The sequence below is a fragment of the Polyodon spathula genome, chromosome 15 (assembly GCF_017654505.1).
Source record: "Polyodon spathula isolate WHYD16114869_AA chromosome 15, ASM1765450v1, whole genome shotgun sequence".
Classification (NCBI taxonomy): Eukaryota; Metazoa; Chordata; class Actinopteri; order Acipenseriformes; family Polyodontidae; genus Polyodon; species Polyodon spathula.
The window spans coordinates 12167303-12192057 of record NC_054548.1 but is presented as its reverse complement, the minus strand read 5'-3'; the positions used below and the strand labels follow the sequence as shown (position 1 = coordinate 12192057).

Here is a 24755-nt window from a genome sequence, read left to right as displayed (position 1 = left end):
ACCAAACGACCAAAACTTCCCTTGCTATTAAGATATAAAATGCATTTAGATTCTCTATGCTATAGGTCAGGCTCACTCCCATTATCTGGCTGCAATCAGATCTGGTGAGTAAGGCTGATGTACAGCGCTGAAACTGTTTTCACACCTCAACGTATGTGCCCTGCCCAAACCTGTGCTTGCCAAAACACACTTGGCCACAAGACATATGTTTTGCTCCCACCCCCTCAGGGGCTGTGTACTAAGCTATTGCAACTCGTGGAACTATGTGTGCTCTCATAGAATGCAATAACCTTTTATTTTTGTAAATGTATTTGTACTTGGAAATGTAGTCAGCTGGGCTGAGAAAGTAGTTTGTCAGTCTTGTTTAAACTTCATTTTTACCTTTGAGTCTGTTATTTCCATTCCCCTCTGGGCTGAACTGATCTGGAATCACCTGATTTGACAGCTGCACTGATTTTGTGTCAAGAGAGTCCAGGTGGTCTTTTAGCCTGGTCCCCGGTGTACATCAGCATTCATCACAAAACCTGGGCTGGCAGAGGCCCTGAAGAGAATAAATGCAGACACTGACATCCCCTCATGCTGATAGAAGGTTCCGCAGGTCAAGGTTGAAACTGACTGGCAGGAACTCGGAGAAAGCTCGGCTCTCTGCCCTGATATTCTTTATTGCAGAGAAGGATAAACAGAGAGTCTCACTGTGCTGTCTAGCCTGTTATAACCAAACAGCTACATGTTCTGTTTTGCTTATTGGTTATTGTATAAATATATGTGTATACAGTGAAGAACAAAAGTCACTTTTTGTCTTCCGCCTTCTTCAGACAGCATGGTAGAAATAGCTAGGCATACTGATGCTGTTGTTTGAAAGTTGCTCAGTGACTGTCTGTACAGGTGCATGTTCTAAGAATCCTATCCTAAAAGGATGCACCATCTTCCAGTTTCACTAAATATGCAATCGTTATAGCTTTTGTTTTCTCCAGGTTTATTGGACATCCAGGAGAGATGCAGTTGTAGATGTCAAGTCATTTAGGCTTGCAGGCAGAGTATCCACAGTGCCTGCCTAATTAAAACATTTCATTTTCTTTGTTTTTGAATAATATAGGCTAATCTCTGCATTATGAGCATTGAAATGATTATATAGTCTTTAATTAATACAGATCACAAAATGATTTCCTCCTATTATATAGTAAAAATATGAATTGCCATTCCATATTTTATGTAAGCTGTGCATAATTAAAGGATTTATTTGTGTAATAGTTGCTTTTTATATAGACATTTCACTTATACATTTGAGCCTTTTTTATACTTTACATTTTAAGAACTAGAAAGGTCAGAAGAAGCTGTGACCCAGGAAACTGATAGTCAGCTACTGAAGGGTCTTCTATTAGTCTCCCCTACGATGAACACCCATGCTGCCCTGGCGTGATTCACATCCATAACTAATCACTTGTTCTCCCACATATATCTGATATGATTGTAGCTGACACCAACTTTAATGATATTGATCACTGTGGTTACAAGTAAGTATTGCCGTTGGTTTAATTTAGCTGAACTATTAAATTGTCATGAGATGCAGTAGCAGGCACAATTCCATCGCCTCTCAAAATAAATCTATGGCAACAAGCAAATGGGCCTTGTGCGTTCATGTGCTCTGGGAGAGGGGGGTGTGTTTGATCATAGCCTCTAATGAATATTTATTTCCTCGTAAAATCATTCATCATTGTCGTTATCCAGCAGTAATGGTAGGAAAACCGCATAAATCGTGGTCGATTTTTTTTTTCTTAGTCCCTGACTGATTTACATAAGTCAAATTGTAAAAGCATGCTGTGTGGTGTTATTGTTTAATAGCTTATCTTTTAATAATAATAATAATAATAATAATAATAATGCAACTATTTTTAACAGCACTGTAACATAGTAGGCTAGTGGTATTATCGTGTGCAGAATATTAAAAGGGTGTAGCAATAATTTGATGATGATAATGATCATTATTTATCTATCTATGTATATCTGGTGCCTGAGCCAACATTTTATTTGCTGCTTGTTTATTTTTGTATGTATGCAAGTTAGGCATGATACTAGCTAAATCGATTAAAACAGAGTTCTCCTTGCTTGCATTGTCTCAGTAAGGTTTTGATTTGCTGCATTAGCATGCCGTATGTGAACCCTTCTGCTGTTTTTATTATATTATGTTGTTGCACTGTATACATTTAAGAAATGAGAAACTACTGTGGTTTGTATATTTGAATAGCATTTTATGAACTTACTACAATATAGTTTTAGACAGCTGTAAAATATGTAAATAAATAAAATATAAATGAGTATGATTGCTCAAGGTTATAGCCAGCTAGACTTCAATATAGATGTGACTGAAACTCTTACAAATTTGACCAGCTTGTAGGAAGAACATGAAAAAAATGATCTAAATGATGTGGCACGCTAAAAGACGACCTCTTTCACTGTGGCACTGTGGAGCCTGGTGATGTAGGTAGCAGTTGGTAGTATACAGCAGGAAGCAGCAGGTGTAGTGTACTGATAATGAAGGAAAGCAGCAGGAACACAAGAGGTGGAGGTGGAGGAAGCGCATTACATTTATATTATATGAGTCAAACCACCGCTGATCCACATATAGGGGTGGGTCACAATTCCCATTCAGTAGCAATAATCGTTATATATATATATATATATATATATATATATATATATATATATATAATTAATCCATAACTCTGCATTGAGACGTGCAGGGCTCCCGTAGGAAATCCCGCATAAGCTGTGGGAATATTTTCAAGAAGTCGAAGGGGCCAGGCAGACAAACAACCAGACAGTCAACATCAGTTATTATGAACCGCATACAACTCTCTGCAGATAACACAAGAGACATGCATCTACACTGCATAAGGATGTATATTTACAGAACGCATATCTGTGCTATCTGCCAACATAGTCCTAAAATACTGGTGAATACAGAACATACTGGTATTACAGCACAACGTACATAGCCCAACTGACGATGAGGCCATCCATCTCATTAACCTGAATTCTGTTGCTCATCCAGTTTGTCACTGAAAAACTCTTGGCTGATTCGTGTTGTTGGTGCTGTCCTCAAACTGACACGACAGGGCATATTCTTCTCGCCCATGTAAACAGTTTCATAACAGTATACGTCATACACTTCAATTTTTGCAGGTGACAGTATCATTGTGGAATACATCTGTTGCATGGGTGTCCTGTTCTTAAAGCGCTTCCATTCCCCCTATCCATGTTACTATGAATGCTAATGCCAACCCCTTCCTCCCTTGCAAAAGACTGTATTATGCCATTGAACATCTACAATTCCATACAACTGAACGTTATGCTAGGACATAGATTCATATTACAGCACTATTGGTAGTCCTTCTGTGGTGCACCTGTGTCTTACGATTGACCATACATATACACTGCACCTCATGTTGCCCTGCATGCAGTTCCCCACCCCCAACCAACAAACTGTTGCACATCAAACATGTGGTTGCCACACTAGACATTGATCAAGGCACTGGAATTCATAGAGATACAGTGTGGCATTAGTGCCACTATTATGCACCTGTCTCCTACTAAACCTGCATAAGCAGTGCCCAGATATATACGACCCCCCAACACACAGGCATGGCAGTAGACCTCATACACCATGATGATGGATGTCTCTTGTGTCATCTGCAGAGAGTTGAATGTTCGTCTTAACTGATGATGGCTGTCTGTGGTTGCTTGTGTTGCCTTGCCTCTTCCTGTAACAGAGTGGGAGGGAATGCAGAGTTAGGGTTAAAAACCCTAACATCGCATTTCCCTACTTTCGTTGTTTTAATATCATCCCTAACTGATGCATTAACAAAGTTTTTTTTGCAAATAATTTCCTTCCTTTTTGAATTTTTTTGAAAATTTTTATAGCTAGAAAGCCTGTATTATAGAGCACAAAAAGTAAAGCTGGCTATATTTGTAAACTTGATTAAACACGTCACAGACAGATATAGAGGTATATGTTAAACACTGACACACAGCGCTATGATTTACTGGGCCCTGGTGCAAGACTGAACGCCCCCCCTCCACAAAGAAAAAAAAAGGCACAGAACCTAAAGAAAACCTTTTGAAAATGAATACATCAGAAGCTAAATCTGAATCGGTCAGAAACGTATTATTTTTCAGCAGAACGTGTTCTAACATTATTTTAAGATGACTGAACAAGACAGTAATCAATCAAGTAACAGTATATCCAAACATTTTAATAAATCAGTTGTGTAACAAGATGAATCAATTTGATTAATAACTCGATTTAGTTAATATTGAAACATATTAATAGCTTCAAATTAGTCACAAAATGCATTAAAACATATTAATCATAGGCATTAATTGGATTTTTAAGTTAATGTTATCAAGTACAGGAGTTAATACAAAAACATTTCTACAAAAAAAAAAAAAAACATGTCCATGTCAAAACCTAGCTCACAGTACAGGTGCATTCATTACAACTCATTTGTGAAAACATCTTTCTATGAATACACTTAACAAATATCCCAAAGGCATCTATTTATTTATTTTTTTTTTAAATACTGAATTTTGACCATCTGTTAGTAATGTTCACAGTTGATTTTGTGAGGCAGGCAGACTCCGACACGTTCAGCTTGTTCGATGTGGAACATAAACCGATTTTAGCTATTTGGCTGACCGCGATTTGGGAATGGTGTTTGTGCATTGTGGAGATTTTGTTTCAGACAAAAAGTTCCAAGCAGTAGTTACAGCATATGTAATAAACTATACGGTTACATTAATATATCTCGCTATACAGCACAGACCATTGTAAATTGAGGCTATGTTTATTGTATTTTGCCAGTATTGTATGTACAGTTGTACTTTATTAGAATACAGTTTTGCATCTCCCTATATAATTAAATCATTTTGCATCACAGAGTCAAATGAAGCCTGTGAAGTAATGCTATGTTAACATACTGAATTACATACCGCTTTGTAGTTTCCATACTTTACCATAATCATAAGAATATTTAATATATAAAATTTTGTACACTTAGCATTTTGGATGTTCGCACATGAACAAAAACTAAAATTATGCTAGTATAAATGTATAGTTAATATATAAAAAAAGTTTTCACCAGTTTTCAATCCACTGATCTTAGGCAAAGGTGCTAACCTCTACACTACAGACACCAGCTTCATGCCCGCCTCTTATTATTAGCCAAGGACCTAGCGGCGGTTTTTGGTTGTTTTTTGGTTTTTCACTTGTTTTCATATTCCAGTGTGTGTTTCTAACTCAAACAGAGGCTTAGATATCAACAATTAAAATGGAAGGGAGGTGCCTCGCACTGCTGCCACGGGAAGTGCTGTCTGTCTCGGGCAAACCTATCATGAGGACTCGGTGGTGGCTGTTCACATTCAGTATTTCACGAGAAAGAAAGAACCTCATGAAAGAAAACCCCCCTCACAACAAAAGAAATTACATTCTAAAGATTTTGAAATATCAAATAAACACATGTCCTACTCACAAAATGAAAAGATAATGTTAGTCCATCAAATGGAGTCCCAAATATATGCAGACATGTTGTGGTTTACTAAAGATGTGATATTTCAGGCAGTTTCAGTGTTTTTTTTGTTTTTTTTTTAAACTGAAGAAATGTCCGCCTCACGAACAAAGATTTTTTTTCTGACGAAAGAAGATAAGACCCTCGCGAAAAAGGAACATTTGTTGTGAGGCCAATTCCTTTTTCAAGCTCAAACATCATACAGCAAGAGCTGTACTGAGCATGCTCAGAAACAAAATTTAAAATCCCTATAACTCAGGAACAAATTAATATTTTTTCACCAAACCAAAGAAAAGGCACTATTCTGGGCCAATCCCCTTGTACCCTAAAATTTTCAAACACAAATTCCAAACCGTTTTGGAGCTGGAGACTGAAAAAAACCCCAGCAAAAAACCCAGAAATGTTGTACCATCTGGATCTCGAAATTCACATATCCGAGCACATACCGCACCACCATAATATATACTGTAGGGAGGAGCTGTGTTAGCGAATCTGCTGATGTTGCACTTTCAGCACCACACATCTCAGACACTCTTTGAAATACATACTTTATTATTTCAAGCATCTATAAATACTTTACCAGAATCTTCTAGACAAAGTGGCAGGTTAATGCACTATGCTGTGCCACGAGGGCTTACATTTAATAATGTAACAGCTTTTATTGTAGGATACTCTCCCTGACCATGTATCTGAACCCCACTGTCCGCAGAATGTCCTCTGCTCCATCACCTCACTTTATTAACACACTTAATTGTCAATCCCAGTCTGTTGAAAAGTCAATTACATTTGGAAGTGCTTGAACTCATTTCACATTCAAGCCCTTATGGCGCTGATGAATATTTGTATTATTGCAGTTGAGTTGTATTCAGGAATACATAAATACAGTAATATTAAGGGCACATATCTGTTCCCTTTAAAACATGATTAATAAATGCATACATATGTAAACCCTTTTCAAGGATTATTTTAAAAATGGAGATCCCAGGCCTGAAGCATGTAAAAAAGTCCATAAAAATTAATTGTATTGTTATCAGTGCAAACAAAGACATTAGGATTGCACGATACAGTTATACATTGGTTTGTAAGAATTTATAGAAATGCTGTACACACACAAGGGAAAAAAGGAGGATAGGGAGAGGAACTGATTTTTTTTCAGAAATAATATAGTTTTATGCTGCTCTGTTACTTTTCAATACCAATTTCAAACCTCACAGATTTCTTCACATTTTTGTTGTTTATAGAAAATGTTTTTCTCCTCAAGGCCTTCATGATTAAAGTTTGTTTTTTTAACTTAAATGGAAGCTTACTTAACCGCAATTTTCCAAGTTTTTACATTTTTATTTTTATTATTATTATTTGCCCAAAGCAGTTTTGTTCTGCTGTTAATTTGCATTGGAAAAGATCAAACTTTACACATTTTCACTCAATATTAATTTTAATGATTGAGCATGAAATCTCTGACATTGGCCTACATATATCCATAGTCAGTAAACTCTGCGTTCCTCCTTTCTGTACAAATAGTAAATAACCAATAAATTAATTCAGTATTTTAATGCCCACATCCTTCCTAATGTATGCTGGTGCTGTTTGGATGCTGTCTTTTTCCCTGCTGCTTTGATCTAGGACTTCACAGAAAAGGTATATTTGTGGACACAGTGGGCTAAAACTTCCAAGGAAATAAATTATATACCATCCATCCACTGTAGACACCAGCTGCTCAGTGATTTGCAAAATCTGGAATTACTTAGATTTACTCACTTTAACACCAAGGGGTAGATGTACTAAGATGGGACAGTTGCAGTGCAAACATACCGCAGTTTGCATTTTCGTTACAACAATTTGCAAAGTGCACATTTTGTCGTATGTACTAAGAAAAAATATGTTAATGAAGAGAGCAGCAATGTACTAATTTAAATGTTATTTGTGTCAAATTAGTGAGATCAAGAGATCTAGCGAGAGTAGTGCGACATTTTTTCAAGTAAAATAGCGGCAGTTGAATTGTGATTTACTGCAGCAGAGAGTGCCCGAAGGATAACATCTACATGCAAGGGTACAAGAATCAAAGTAACATTGTTTTTGTTAAATGTAAACATCATCTGTACAATGCATTCTGTTTCCATCCTCATTTTACCTATTTTAGTAAAAAATGAAAGGCAGTTTAATCCCATCAGATTCTATAGTAGGGCTCCCACCTTCACCCCAAAAAAGCTTTTCATAATCATACAGTAGCCCCTCGCTAAACCGGACGTGTTTGTCCGACCCGACATAAAGAGATGCCGGGTTTAAAAAAGGTGTACAAAGCGAATTAAAGAGTTTAAATTGAAACTAAATGATTTTAGGCTTTTTTTTAATATTATTATTATTATTATTATTATTATTATTATTATTATTATTATTATTATTTATTACTTTGTCTACTTAGTAGCCTAGACAATTAACACAGAATAGATCATGGTCCTATACAGATGCTCAGAATGAAAAAAACTATTTGGCATCAAACCCACCTAGTTTGTCCACCACCTGGGCATATGGACGGGGCAGGAGACCCCCATAACTGATTGTATTAAGAGAAACTACTGGGGCAGAGATGGGGGATGTGGAGGGATGCGAATGAATCAAATGCAAGAGAGGCGATGTTTTTGATAGGTTACGTTGAGATAACAAAATGTGTAGGGGCCATCCCTCCTTCTGAACTTTAGTTTTTAAACATAATTTGTCAGATTTTACCCTTTTAAAAAATATTCAGTGTTGCGATATTGTCTGATTTGTTCTTGGATGGCAAGTTGAAGGTTCTTTTGACAGCACTGGCAACCTTACCATTTAAGAATAACCTTTTGCTGTAGTGTGAATGAAGAAAAGTTGTTTCTATAAATTATAAATCAGTTACTATGGTGAGAATATGAATGTGTTTCTGTTAACTTATTTTGACTGTATTTGTTCCACTTGCATGTGCAAATTCAAGGTTAAAAGCTGGAACTAATCTTGAACAAAGATCTGTGAGACTGAATGGTACAACACAAAACATAGTAGTTTGTCATAAACTAAACCCCAGCCACTGTAAAATCAATCTTTTATTTTTTCTCTGTGCATTTAGTTAAGAAGTGAGGTTCAAATTTTTTCAGACCTGACTCATTTTCTTACTTCAGTTCTGACTGTTATAAATGAGACACATTTGCTAGCACTTAATATGTGAAGTGAAGGACATTGGCTACAGGAAGTGAATCAATCACTTAATTTCATCCGACAGAGCAGAATGGATACTTTATATAATTTGTCCCTCTACAGAACGACTATTATGTGTGTCTTTCATAAGATTATATTAGACTAGCAGAGAAATAGGGTAAAGAGTTGAAGTTTAAGTCAATTTCACAGTTTCCTCTGTAGGGAATGACTGTTATAAGATGAAGTGCTCAGCACAGTTATTTATTGATCAGTGTAATTTAAAGTAATCATGTTAATTGTGAGTCTGTTTAATCAGTGGGACTATTTGTGACAGTGTGAGTGTGATAGCCTGCTATGTAGCTGGGTAAATTCAGTAGCAGTTTCTGAATGTTGTCATACAGAATATAACTTTTGTGCTAATGATAGTAATAGTGCCTGTGAAAGGGTAGCATGGTGGATGTAGGCTTTAAACCTGGCAGGAAGGAGACCCAGAAGAGGAAGGCTGCAGTTTTAAGTGTCGGAGTGCACTTTTATTAACAAGCAGAAAATAAAAACAAAAGGTTTACACAAAATAACAAGTCAACCTGGGCAATGGCCTTCACTGCATTGCAAAAACACTGTTTACAAACTCACCCTAAACTCCTCCCCCAAACAAGTTTTGCTTCCTTTTATACCATGTCACTGGGACTTGATTGATGATCAATTATTCAGTCAATATCCAGCCACATTCCACATGTGGATTTGGCAGGGACACAATTAACCCTATCCCTGCCAAACTTAAATCAAGATACACTGTTTATGTGTGGGTCTTCTGCTTTGTCCCAGTTACACACACACATACCTCAATGGATACTGAAATTGTAAAACCTTAAATTGTGACATACAGTGGTAGGTATGTACTACAGTATATGCAGTTCTCACAATACACAACAGTGTAAAAAGTGAAGCAAACAGAAATAAGTTTTACTGACAATTATAGAGAATTAAAGTAAATTATAGGAACCGTTCTTGCAAAGACAGTACTCATGCCACCCTTAAGGAACTGCACAACTAAAGCCAGTGCCTGTGTGAATGCCTATGTGATAAATGGCTATGGTCCGATGAGTCGCTGACTGTGTGTTGAAGACAGTAATCTTTGAGAATGCTGCAATAATTAATTATAAAGGAGATCATAACTATTGAGCATTGGTACAGTATGGAAGTCTTTATATCCGAACTGGAAATGACTCAGTCTTGATGGTAGAGTGCCAGTGGGAGAGTAGATATATCTGACCAGGTCAGAAATGAATCTCCATCAGGAGCTCATTTTGGTGCTCAGACTCATAACTCATTTCCGAGGGATATTGCTAGCAGTGCAAGGCTTTATCATTATTGTGTTAGCAAAACTCCCAGAGCAACTTTAAAACAGTTTATTTATTTTTTTATTATTATTACTGGACTCTGGCCTTCAAAGCTATTGCTGCCTCTCATCTTGACCATAGACGGATGATATTTGAGCAGAAGCATATTTGGCAGAGATGATTAAAGTCATAGGGGCTGTCAGAAGGCATGCATGGAAGCTCATTGATCATATTAGCAGGTGTACGTTGTATTCATTATCTGTGCATATTGGATGTAATATCTTTTCCCGAAAGCAGTGTTCAAAAAGAATAATCGCTTTTTTCAACATAGTTTAACTATTTCCCTGTTGTCATGGGCTTATCATGTCCCTGGCAGAAGGCCACTATAAAACAACCCAGCATTATTACTTCTACTGTCTTTGTGTTACCAGGCAATTGTTTATTGTCAACACCACTTTTTGATGTGACTAATTTAATTCTGAAAGGGTACACCTTGTATTTTACTGTATGTTTTGTATGTATTTGCTGTACATGTACTATAACATTTTCTTGTTGAAAAGGGAGTTACTCATGATATCCCAGTTGTTAACAATTGTTTCTGAATTTTTTTTATTTTTTATTTTTATTTAATCCTGCTCGGATTAACTCTTATCTCCCTCATTTCATCAGAATGTGAAATACAACCTGGGGCAGCTGTCCAGTCGGGTGGAGGGTGTCCACAGTAAGAAAGCAGCAGGCCTTCAGAGTGCCTCACCCGTGGAAACCGAGCAGATCCAAGAGGCCCTGAGTCAGCTGGATGTAAACTGGGAAAAACTTAACAAGTTGTACAAGGACCGTCATGCGTGAGTAATACCATGGAGTTATTTAAGCAATAATACACGACAGGGTTTGTGTTATCATGAGATATCACCATGCCTTGGTTGCTTTGTGAGGCACAAGACAAAGCCGAGTGCCTTCAACCCCCAAGAAGTGGTGATATCTCATGATAACACACAGACCCTGGAGTATATTATTGTTTTTATTAAATTGGTCTATGAGTGTGTTGTTGATAAATAAAGAAGACTTTAAACTTTTTAAAAATATTTTATTTATTTGTGTAACCTTTCATTGAGAGAGAAAGTAGTACCACAGTAACTAACATTGTTAGCTTAACAATAAAACATTTGATTTTAAACTGTTTTCTATAATATTTTATTTTGGGGGCTTCGATAATAGTTTAATTAGTTAATTAATTAGTACTCGATAATAGTCTTGTTTAAGCTGTAGATATTGAACTGGATGTTGCCATTCATTGCTTCAACATGTGCGTCTGGGTTTTGTCCAGTAGACGGAGGAGCTGCTGTTGTGATGTTTTGTTTTTAAATCAATGTCAATGTTCTTTTCAGTTAGCCAGTCATGGAAAACTTTTATAACCGATTTCATTTTTTTCATTCATTTCTAGATTGTCTAAATCTGCTTCCTTTACCTCAGTATGGCGAGATGTTGACATTTTCTTTTCTTTTTCAATGTTTTCAGCTGCAGAACTTTTGTAGTTAATCTCACAGATTGCTGTCATATTGCCTGACTCGAGTGGTTTTGTTTACCCAGGCGTACAGCTACAGTTGGCGTATTGATTTTGTTTACTGGGATGAGGCTACTTCAGAGAAAGAAGTTCTGCACTGTTGTGTAATCACCAGATATCTAACGGCTAGGGAGAAGGCCTCAGCCAATCAGAATCTAGTATTTTAGCCAATCGTTTCTACCCATTTAATAAGAATTAATATTCAATGCAGTTGCTGTTATCTGCAAGATATTGCAAAAGACATTATCTACAAGTTGTACCAGCTGCAGAGGATATTAATGCTATTATAAACAAAAAAAAATTGTGAACAAAGATCTTTTTAAGAAGTGTTTTTAAGTTATTGTTTGAAGAGGATTGATTAGGATGCTTTTTAAAGCAAGTTTCAATAAGTCCCATTCGCTTTAGAGGACATCAACTTGTGAGATTATGACTGATCTACTTGGAACCTGACCGAGATCCATGAGGTTTATTAATTACGGTTGGCTAACTCTGGAGTGAGTGCAAGAGATGAGACACGGGAGGTTTGGAAATGCAAAACGGTGAGATCCGTGTCCTCTTTGTCTTCCTCTCTAACCCTTTTAAAAAATGCTTATTTCTTTAGAGTAGAAATTTGTCTGTTAGCCTCATTGTTGTAGTGTAAACAAAGATCAGAATTCAGAACTCCAGAGAATGTCCTCTGTGACCTTCGCTGTGCAGCACATTGCAGGGGAAACCAGCTGCTCATTGGAATAGAGACTGCATTAAACACAGCATTTTATTAAAGGAGACAAAAAGAATATATAACAATCTATTTAAAAAAACTACTGATTACTTACCATGCTGTCTAGCCTTATATTCTATTAGTATACTATAGCTCTTGCAGTATCTTGCAATTCGTCTGCACAGGCTGTATTAAAGGGCAACTTGGTAGGGTCAGATATACTAGTTACCTTAACTAATGATTCTTGTTTAACTGTATAGCATTTCTTTTTTCAGTTATCTGATCCATATGGGCCACATGGGTGCTTTTTACTTCTGTATTAAAAAGTCACCATGATTGGCTGAAATAGAAAGTCATGTACCTAAGCATTTTAAGCAACAAGAAGAATAAGTCAGTTGACTGTGATACTGTATTTTAGACCCATATCAAGTGTCTCTTTAAGCCTTCAGCCTTGGACATAAACACTACCTATTCATGTGTGTCGTACCTTGATGTTTATCTTCTCCCCCTTTTCCTTGTGAATAGGAAGTTATGTTTGGAAGAAATGTTTACTTTTATATAGTGCCTTTCATAGTGTACCACCATGACAAAAAGCACTTTACAAGATATGAGACTAGGGTCTGTGAACTATGCATCAGCTGCAGAGTCACTTACAACAACATCTCACCTGAAAGACAGAACACAAGGAGGTTAAGTGACTTGCTCAGGGTCACACAATGAGTCAGTGGCTGAGCTGAGATTTGAACTGGGGACCTCCTGGTTATAAGCCTGTTTCTTTAACCACTGGACCACACAGCATAGTCCTGACCTAAATTTCAGCTGTCTCTTTGTTTTTAAATCATAACTTATAAGGAGGCATTTCTTGACATCAAATGGTAACACTTATAATGCTGCTGATAGATACTTGTCCTTAGATGCCTGTTCTTCCTCGCCTTGTTGGGCCATTGAAGGCTCCCATGAAAGGCAGCTTGTAACAATGTTTCAACCAAAAAATAATTTGAGAGCTGCCAGATTTTTAAAATGTAATTGGGATCCATAAAACGTTAACGCCTGGAATTGGTGCTACTTGAAAGAGGTTTTCATTTTGCATCACCATCTTATTATATCATCTTAATATTGTTCAGTGTTGAAAATTAGCCGACAGAGTTCTGCTGACTCATGATGCCTCTGGTTTGATACTCAAAGTTTCAAGTACTGTACCAAAGTACGTGTTTGGCTTTACAATTTGTAATGCAAATGTAATCGTGGTGTAGGGGCCTCACCATCTCAAGGGTGGCTCTCAGCAAGATGGAGGGGGTCCCCTGGTCAAGGCCTACAAAACCACTCAAGCACAATCCTTTGAGGCTTTCTGCAGACATGGCTCCTGTCCAGCGAATATTTGCTATATACAGAATTAAAAATGTGAAATAAAAGTAGTTTTAGGAAACGTAAATTTCATGGGAAAGAAACAGTTTGCATCTAAGTCAGTTTGCATCAAACAGCCAAGTCGTCCAGTCATCAATAGAACCAGAATTTATGTGACAAGTGTAATACCCAGGTAATAAAAGAGAATCACGTTAAATTATTTCCTACAAATGTGTTTGGGAAAAAAATTTAATTTGAACACGGAATAATTGAGAGAACAAAAACAACAAATGTAAATTGCAGTGATCAATTGGAATCCCCTGTGCATGTTTTAACCATTGGTAAACTAAATGGAATTTGAATTTAAACAAGTGAAGTTAGGCAGAATGGAGTCATTTTTTTGTGTTTTTACAAACACTAAGCTTACTAATAGAACTGTTTAAAGATCTATTCATGCACCTTGACCACTGAGATCCCTGTACAAATTGGTGGCATAAAAGGTGTCAGGACCTCTCAATAGATATTGCACTGACAGCCAGTGGAGAATCCACAGAACAGTTTTGATATGACTGGTTGATCCGGTATGTGTTTGCACTCTGGTTACAGAGTGGTTTCAAAGTGAAGCATCAGATGGACGACTAGTTCAAAGGGAGAAATGAAAAAAATGAATCTTTGCATGTAGTGTTTGTAATGCACCTTCCACAGCACATTTTACTCTCAACAGCACAACAGCTGTCCTATACAATAACGCCACTATGTCAGATTCCTGCCAAATGGTATGATCCCTTCATTCCTTAAACAGCATAATTTTTTTCTGATATATTACAGCTTTCTTGAAAAGCAGTTCTTGAAAAGTAGCTTTCTATATGAAAATATATAGCAGTTACTGATAAATATATATATATCGAGACTCGAGTTTTAGTCCTTCTCTTCTTGACGTTTTAATAGTAAAAGTCCAATAACCAAATAGCTCTGGTTTTACTATTTATAGGTATGTGTTTGGGTAAAATGAACATTTTTGTTTTATTCTATAAACTACTGACAACATTTCTCCCAAATTCCAAATAAAAATATTGTCATTTAGAGCATTTATTTGCAGAAAATGACAACTGGTCAAAATAACAAAAAAAGATGCAGCGTTGTCAGACCTCGAATAATGCAAAGAAAATAAGTTCATATTCATTTTTAAACAACACAATACTAATGTTTTAACTTAGGAAGAGTTCAGAAATCAATATTTGGTGGAATAACCCTGATTTTCAAGCACAGCTTTCATGCGTCTTGGCATGCTCTCCACCAGTCTTTCACATTGATGTTGGGTGACTTTATGCCACCCCTGGCGCAAAAATTCAAGCAGCTCGGCTTTGTTTGATGGCTAGTGACCATCCATCTTCCTCTTGATCACATTCCAGAGGTTTTCAGTGGGGTTCAGGTCTGGAGATTGGGCTGGCCATGACAGGGTCTTGATCTGGTGGTCCTCCATCCACACCTTGATTGACCTGGCTGTGTGGCATGGAGCATTGTCCTGCTGGAAAAACCAATCCTCAGAGTTGGGGAACATTGTCAGAGCAGAAGGAAGCAAGTTTTCTTCCAGGACAACCTTGTACTTGGCTTGATTCATGCGCCCTTCACAAAGACAAATCTGCCCGATTCCAGCCTTGCTGAAGCACCCCCAGATGAGTCCAGTTTTCAGCTTTGCCCAACACCTAGTCGTCTTATGGTTAGACAGAGACCTGGAGAGGTCTACAAGCCACAGTGTCTCGCACCCACTGTGAAATGTGGTGGAGGATCGGTGATGATCTGGGGGTGCTTCAGCAAGGCTGGAATCGGGCAGCATTGGCATGAATCAAGCCAAGTAGAAGGTTGTCCTGGAAGAAAACTTGCTTCCTTCTGCTCTGACAACGTCATGACCCTGTCATGGCCAGTCCAATCTCCAGACTTGAACCCCATTGAAAACCTCTGGAATGTGATCAAGAGGAAGATGGATGGTCACTAGCCATCAAACAAAGCCAAGCTGCTTGAATTTTCGCACCAGGAGTGGCATAAAGTCACCCAACATCAATGTGAAAGACTAGTGGAGAGCATGCCAAGACGCATGAAAGCTGTGCTTGAAAATCAGGGTTATTCCACCAAGTATTGATTTCTGAACTCTTTCTAAGTTAAAACATTAGTATTGTGTTGTTTAAAAATGAATATGAACTTATTTTCTTTGCATTATTCGAGGTCTGACAGCACTGCATCTTTTTTGTTATTTTGACCAGTTGTCATTTTCTGCAAATAAATGCTCTAAATGACAATATTTTTATTTGGAATTTGGGAGAAATGTTGTCAGTAGTTTATAGAATAAAACGAAAATGTTCATTTTACCCAAACACATACTTATAAATAGTAAAACCAGAGAAACTGATAATTTTGCAGTGGTCTCTTAATTTTTTCCAGAGCTGTGTGTGTGTGTGTATATATATATATATATATATATATATATATATATATATATATATATATATATATATATATATATATATATGTGTGCCTAATTACTGGCCATTTTGATCTTGGGTCATCTGAAAATCAACTGTTGAACTAAAATTTTAGTTCATTGATACTATAAACAGATTGTCTAATTATAAAGTAGTGTAATATTCATCTGCTACAAACTCTGACAGAGACCATTTAATACATCAATATCAGTGTCTTCTATATATTATTTCTGTAATTTTAGGCAGTTTCTTGATGCAAACGCTTTATCCTATGCCATCATGAAACCAGAAAAAAAATATTCCTTATGGTTCCTAGACCAGAATAGCTTGAAGTTTACCAGCTGACACGACTGACTTACGCTTCAGCATACACAGCCATAACCACAGCAGCTATCACAAATTGTTTTCTTCCACCAGGCAACCACTCTCTGCATTACTAAGAAAGTGAACTCCCTGATCCATCTCCTCTGAGACACAAACTCTTGCAATTTCATTATTCTTAGCTTAATTTCCATTCTGGAGCTCAAACTTACACAGGCTTGCCAGTAAATAATAATTTTGTTTTGCCAGTATCTACCCCAAAAAAGTGGGATGAGAGATGCCAGAATTCTCTTCACAATGCATGTTTCTGAAAGACAACTTAATCCCTCCATACAGATTGGACTGAGAATCGTGTTTTTTTGTTTTTATTTTAAAGAAATGGATTAAAATAATCACATTTGTCAAACCCACTTTACCATACTTGACAGTATTACTATTGTAATTTGACAATATGCCTGCCTTAGTAGATATATATTAACCTGTCTCGAAAATCTTTAGATTTTGTCAGTTTTCAGACTTCCCACACACAGTCACATCTGAATGAATAATAAGATGTCTGTCACCCAGTCAGTGGTCTGAAGCATTGTGATTAATGAAGGGCTCAGTCCCATTTCAGCAAAGGAGTGTGTCTCTGTCAGAAATGGGATTCTATATATATATATATTTGTCTCTCAGGACTGTTTTAATTGATATTTTTGTTAAGCACCATTTTGATTAATTAAATGCAAGCTTGGCGTTCATGAAACCTAATGATGGTTTATTAGTTTATTCTATTTTTTCAAAGCACAGTTTAACCTCAGAGAATGTTTATAAAATCTCTTTAAAAAACAGTCTTGGATAAGTATTCCTTAAATGCTTCTTACGTTTTGCGAAAATAGGGTCCATTGCTGTTATATTTTTTCTAATTGTATTTGACTACATTTGTATACCCTTGTAAAAAATGTGTAATAAATCATAGTGAAATGATAGTAACGCATATTAAACTGCAAAGTTATAGTATTGTAAAAAAAAAAAAAAAAAAGATTCAAACTTGTCATATCCAATGATTGAGTTGCAGATGTAACTAAATACTGGTAATTCTGAGTCTCTGAGTTTCTGGCAAGCTCACCTCGTAAAGGCTTAAAAAATGTGATCTTGATAGAATTTTATTGTAAAAATCATGGGATGTTCTGAAATTAGACCCTGCCCTTCACTGGCCTGTGTTCTGCTGACTGTGACTCATTATTGTGTATGCAGGCTTAACTATTGTCATGGTGACAGACAATTCAGGAACACGTGTCACTTTTCAGTTATATAAATTAATCAGTTTAGCCCACTGCCTGCTTCTGCTGTAAGGCTGTTTTCATCAGTTTATTCCACAGCTTGGATTGTAATACTTTGAACTCAAATTGTGAATATTTTAATTTCTCAGCTCCGCTTCATAACAGTTTTGAAAGCAGCCATTATTCAGCTTATGAAGCTTAGAAATCTAGCAATATGACAGAGTTGAGGAAATGTGTGATTCTGTACTGTACACTATATTATCAATATGTGTTGTAGGGTGCCAGGATAAATGATAGTGGCTGTCCTCTAACGTGGTCCTTACTGATGTTATGAGGATGTTTATGTTTTATTCAGGTCTCTGACCCGTACAGATGGCTGTTGATGTCACTAGGCCACAACCCTCAACTTGCAAGTACAAGTTGATTGTGCCGGGCAGCACAAAACAAGAGATTCTTGTTGATCTTTACCGTTGTGATGTATAAAGTAATTTAATTGTCTTTACAGAAAGTTACAGGACAATATAGTAGGTATTTGCTAGTGTTGGCTTTACTGCATTTAAAGGTCAAAATACATAATATGTACTTGTGCTAACAATAAGCCCCATAAAACAACTGTTTCTTTAGTTGAGGCCTATGGGTTGGCATCTCTTGATACAGCTCATATGAATGACATTCAAAAGTAACAACAATAATTGGCACAAGAGACCCTTTCAGCTACTGTGTGTTTATTACAGAATTTTCAGGTTCTGGTTCTTTGCATGTTTTTTTGAAAGAACAGTTCTTTCTGGGAAATTAGATTAACCCTGTGCAAAATCGTATGTCCTGCAAAGTTAACTACAGCTTCTCAGTACTTGGGTGCTGCCAAGAAATCCAAATGCAACTGTAGTGCTGGTAACACCCTCCCTACCTTGAATTGTGAAGAATATTCGTAGGGTCTTGTTCTTTTTAAGAAAAGGCTATCATGTTGAAATTTTCTCTAGGACAGAGATGGAAAGGTTCCCAGGAGCCATTATTAACAGCTGAAGTGGGTCTGATCTGTCAGTGAGGTTACAGGTTAGAGAGAAGAGTTGTCATTATGGCTTGAAATCCAATATGTGTGGGCAAGCAATTGTACTGCACATTATGTGAGAATTGGCTGTTTTTAAAATGACCTATTTTAAGACTGATCCAGACATAGTGTACTGTGCTTGAAGCAGGTTTCCGGTATTGTATCACATCGAGTAAATGCTGCACCAGCAGTATATTTATAGGTAGACGTTTTTCCACACTCTGTTTTATCTTGCCCATAGGATTTAAATGTAAACATTTTAAAGTACATCCTGACATTTAAGACATTGAATTCATTCATAGAAGTTTGTGTCAAACCATTCCAGCTAGGGTAAGGTGGCCATATTTTGTAAACCAGATCCATGGACACACATAAAATATTGTACTCACCAGTATTCCTGATGCTTGCAGCCCTAGGAAAGTTTGCTTATAGGAAAGTCTGCTGTATTTATCTGTGTGTTTTAGGATTCTAATGTTCTTGCTCAGTTTGTTTAAGAACTCAAGACAGAGCAAAGTGCAGCTTGTTTTGATGATGGGAATGGCTTTCACAGTTTCAACCTTGTATCTGGTAGGCTTTTAACGATAATGATACTAATCAAAGTATTTATCGATTGGGATCCCGTGATAACACATTGATAATATTTTAATGAAATCGAATATTCCATGAAATTAAAAACATGTCTTGTATATATTAATTCATTGTCAAGAACGTAATCTATGTTGTTGCTTCTAAAAGTTACTGAGAATATGTGAACAAATCCAGGATGGTGATGCAGAGATCGAGTAACCTGCTTTGTCAATGTGTTTGCATATTAGTTTGTTTTAAATCACTCCCAACTTGGCGTTTGTCTTGAGCGATACTAATAATATTTAACATTACTACATTGTCACGTGCCGCTGTTAAATCATTTTTTTTGTACCTTTTTGTTTTGAAGCAATGCTCTGTCCACAACCTTTTAGTTTTTGATTGCTGTTTGAGTCTAAATGCCGCTGGATTGTAGCTCGACATATGTGATTCAGTGAAACATTGCAGGTTATACAAAATAGTTTGCTACCAGTAAAATGCAAAATTATTGTACACGATCCGCTGCAGTCGTCATTGTAGATTTTTTTTTTAATTCATTTTGGATACTCACAAAATGTTCACTCTCTTAACAATATCAGTTGAGATCTCCTAGGATACTAAACCCACCTCGAATGCCCATATCTACCAATCAGTAAGGAAAGCCCAGAGTGGTTATTGGCTGCTGTTAAGTGTCAATCAGTAAATCCTTTCCAGTTTTCATTTTGAAATTGAAACAAGCTTATAATCATATCAGGAACCTAGGCCAATACACATAACTTAATTGGATTTAAGAGCAGGGGTACACAAAATAGGTTTTCATGGTGAAGAATGAGTTTCACGGTCCGTGTCACGTTTTTCACGGATGTGAAATAGCTAGCGCCTTAGTAATGTACTGTATAAGCGAATCCACGTTGGCAAAAGACTTCTCTTTGCACACCAGTAGGTGACGCATTTTTAGTTGCGATGTGGTATGTAGATTGATTAGGCCTATACATGTATGAAAGAGATATCTTGGTTGCGATGTGGACAGTAAGCCAATTAATAATAAGTATACATGTATGAAAGAGATATTATACATTATGACACAAAATAAAATTATCAACCGGAGTTGTCGCTGTCGCAAATTCCGTTGTAGGAAAAGATAGGCTACCTCGAATGTACTGTTTGGAAAAATGATGATATAGTTGTAGTCACTGAAGATAATGCAAGTCTAAGTGGCTGTGCAAAGTCATGTAAAGTTTTGATTAAAATATGAAGCAAAAATTGAATGCATCTCTGCAGCCACGGCACACTGGAAGGGACTGCTGATTTTGCTAGCAGAAGCTGGGCCACATAATTAATAAATTGTAACCAACAGCAAATTTAAAAAAAAGGAGCGATCAGATTATTTCCATGTGAATGGACCATAATGTTAATGTAGTTTTCTTACATTGTTCCCTTTCAATTCGAAGATGACCACCACGACGTTGCATGTGGGATATGCCTGATGGCTAGGTATTGCTGAGCTCTTTGTACCAGAGCTGCCGGTAGGCCCCTTCCCGGTATGATGCACTCGGTCCCACCCACCAAGGGGATAAAACTATCATCCAAAGGAAGCCATTTCTCTTTTTCCTTCTCAAGACTGTATGGTAAGACCTCTGTGTTGAGCTGAGCGTGTTGATAGAAAAGAGCTTCTCAAGCGGATTGTATTTCCCTTGCATTTGTGCTGAAAGCTGGCTTGCCTCTTTCACAGAATCAACCACTTGAAAAAGACAGAACTTTTTTGCCTTTCTGTCTTTCAGCGGCCTCCTCACTTGCGCGGTAGTCTGTGCAGTCATCCGCAAGTGGTTGTCTGTTCTTCTGAGAGTACACAGTTCCTCCATGGGGTTAGGCTTTGCCGTACCCCCACTGTCGAGTGACTCTTCCAGCCGCACTCTCCTCCACAGGGGTAGGCCTTGCCGCATCTCCGCTGTCAAGTAGACCATGCCGACTGCATAGGCCCGCCCACCGCGGTGAGTCGGGCCTTGTAAACAAATAGTGTGCTCTCTGCTGTGTTTTTGCTGTCTGCTTCAACTCTCCCACCGCTGCTTCAACCTTGTGTTCCCCCTGGTACAAGCTACGCGCTGACCAGGTGTGTGTTGACCATGCGGCTAGGGTAGGCACATTGCGTAGCGCCCGCACTCGGTGCTGTGACACCGCGGCGCACGCATAGCCTTTGATACTTAGGTATCTCGGTGCACTGGTGCTCAGTGCATATGGCACACGGTGCCCAGTGCCTCAGCAGTAGTGCACAGTCATAGCGCTGCACGGTACACGGTGCACATAGTGCTGTCGCTACTCAGTGCGCGCAGTACTTGTATGCACAGTGCATGGGGTGCACACTGTGCTTGATATCACTGCTACTACGCTAGTACAGTAACTCATGGTGCTGCACGGTACTCAGTGCACATAGTGCACGGTATTCGGAGCGCACGGTGCACGAGGTGCACGGTGCATGGCCCCTGCCTCAGACCTAGCGCAACAGCTCAAAGTGCTGCACGGTACCCGATGCACATAGTGCCACGGTACTCGGTGCACACAAGGCTCCGCACGCACCTCTCAATTTGAACAGATACAAACAGGATCATCAATTAAGTGCATACTGTCACAATCAGTTTGAAGTTGACTTGCAGTAGAGAGAAACTGCTTGTATATCTTATTTTCATTTAAATGAATTAGTGACATGAAGGACATTCCATTTACTGTACACAAAACTGTCAGAAAACTGTACGTTATATTTCTGGTATATGTTTGGGTGTTTTACTGTCTTATCAGACAAGTAAGAGCAAAGCTTCAGGCTATAAGGTTGTGTTATTACACTTTCTTGTTACTGACAAAGCCATTTGACTGTAATGTTCTTTGCTGTGTGTGTACCTGTTAAATGATCTGCAGAAGTATAGTTATTGTTAAATGTACTGTGTGAATTGCAACTTGTATTTGAATATTAACTGCAGTGGGGCACAACAGCCTGTGTCTCACTGCAGCAAGTGAATACCAGCACACACTGTTTTCAATAAAACATAGGAGAAATTTTGATTAAAAAAAGGTTTAAATAGAGTATTGCACCATTAGCAAATGTGAAACTGAGTTTGTCACTTGTCTGAGAGCAGAACATATTGGATTCTGTCATTTAAGAAAGAAGCATCTCTTTGATTTGCAAAAAGGTGTGATAACAGACATTTTTTGTATCTGTATTCCTTGTGTGTATCATATTTTTTTCAAAGGAAAATGAAAACTAAGATGTTTTATGTGCATGCTGTAGTGTAATACAGCTTGGCTTTTATTTATTTTTAAATGAAAAAAACATCAGACATGACATCGTTTATCTTTATAATTTTCACAGGGTAGTTAACAAAATAATTCAAAAAATGTTCTCTGCCGTACACATCCCTTCATTTTATACTGTAGGTCTCAAATGTGCAGTTTGGACGGTAGCTGGATTTGTAACTTTAAATCCACGCGATGTTATTTAAAGTAATTGTAGCTGACGTACATACCCAGTTTGCACTTTCATTAGCTACTCAAGTCTCAGATGTGCATTTTTGAAAGAAACACATGTATTTGCATTTTAAAACGTTATCTGGTTGTACAATAGGTTGAAGAAAACTGTTTGTAGACATTGCTTTTGAGCCATTTCAGCAGGAGAAATGACATTTTCTCCACCCCTTTACTGACATAATTCTGTGAATAACCAATCAGCTGCTTCCCTTATTGACTGATATCCTTTCAGACAGTAACCCCTGAAGGAACTGTTGGGGTTCAATGACCAAGGAAGTAAAGCAGTAGCAGACTGTCTGGAAAGTAAGGCAGGCAAACTGAGACCTATTCTTTACCAAGTGTAGGACCAGATGTCTGTTATAAAATGAAAATACATTATTTTTATAATGTGTTTCTTTCAGAAATGCACATTTGAGACCTATGTAGTTAATGAACTTGGCAAACAGGTAAGATCTGTGGAATTCTCTTGTGACAGCTACTATCACTTCAAGCAACAGCATGTGGATTTAAAGTTGTCAATCCAGTGCTGTTCAAAGTACTGTATCTTCTGAAGGTGCACCTGCCTAGACTGGGAATTGGTGGGTATTTTGCCATTTTATTTTTTTTATTTTTTAAAAATCAACAGAAATACGACCAAGCAGTTTTCAAATACTTTTGAAATATTACCAGTGTAATTCTAGTTTACTCAATCCTGTCTCCTATTTTTTTCCTCCATTTCCTCCACCAGGAGGTTTGACAAATCTGTGGAGAAGTGGCATCGATTCCACAGCTATTTAAAAAGCCTTGTCCAGTGGCTGACTGAAGCTGAATGTGTTCTGGCTAAGATGAAGACTGACTCTGGGTGCCTTGACCAAACCAAAGCCAAAGAACAATTTAAGGTAATTAATACAAGGATTTCCTGTCTTTTCCTACTTAAAATGCTGTTGTGCCAACTTTCATCAGCTTGAGATACGGTACCAAGGGGTTCTTTTGAAAGATTGGAAATTGATCTTGAATAAATTAACACTCATTTAAGTTGAAGTACAAACAGAAAACTAGTTTTGAAAATAATAGTTGAGGAGGATTCTTCTCATACGAGTGTTTGGTGAAATATGTTTATATATATATATATATATATATATATATATATATATATATATATATATATATATATATATATATATATATATATATATATATACATATACACACACACACACACACACACACACACATTGAAATATATATATATATATATATATATATATATATATATATATATATATATATATATATATATATATATAAAACATTTCACCAAACACTATGAGAAGAAGCCTCCACAACTATTATTACACATACACACACATATACATTGTAGGCACTTACCTTTTACAAATTGGGTATCTCTGATATTACTTTGTGAATATAATGCTTTTTAGATATGTCTTAATTCCCAACAGCCACAAGGGTATTTTTTATTTATGCAGCCCAGTAATATGCCTTAAAATACCCTGGGAATGTACTGGGAATGTACTGGGAATGTACTCGCCAGTCAGATGACCAATGGAGGTCAAATAAGTGGACAGTGACGCAATATTATACTAAATTGTTTAAATCTGTAATTTCACAGTCTATTGGCCACTTGGATGTTTGATGCAAACCTACAGTACTTCTACTTGTGTGGGCCACTTGCTGTTTGTTTATTACTGTTATCTGATTTTCTTTCAAATGAGGTTGAGGCTGCCTTGCAGAGTATAACATGTTAAACATAACCCTGTTGTGCTGAGTGTGGGTTGAAATTGTTCTTGTTGTCTAACAGTAGATTCTGAAATACACTCTTTCTGTGACTTTTGTTTGCAGTGCTGTTTGAAACAAAATTGAAAAATTGAAATAAATTAAAACTAAAAACCA

General features: G+C 37.2%; 1 protein-coding gene across 1 annotated transcript in view; it reads left to right on the top strand.

The window, feature by feature from the left end:
- The window catches only part of LOC121327512 (dystrophin-like), a 319147-nt gene extending 294649 nt beyond the window's left edge, over positions 1 to 24498 (top strand). Inside the window, exons 43-45 of the mRNA XM_041271582.1 lie at positions 10736 to 10908; positions 23590 to 23740; positions 24475 to 24498. Coding sequence (XP_041127516.1) covers positions 10736 to 10908; positions 23590 to 23740; positions 24475 to 24498 — 348 coding nt within the window. The remainder of the gene's footprint in view (positions 1 to 10735; positions 10909 to 23589; positions 23741 to 24474) is intronic.
- Positions 24499 to 24755: the final 257 nt, after the last annotated feature.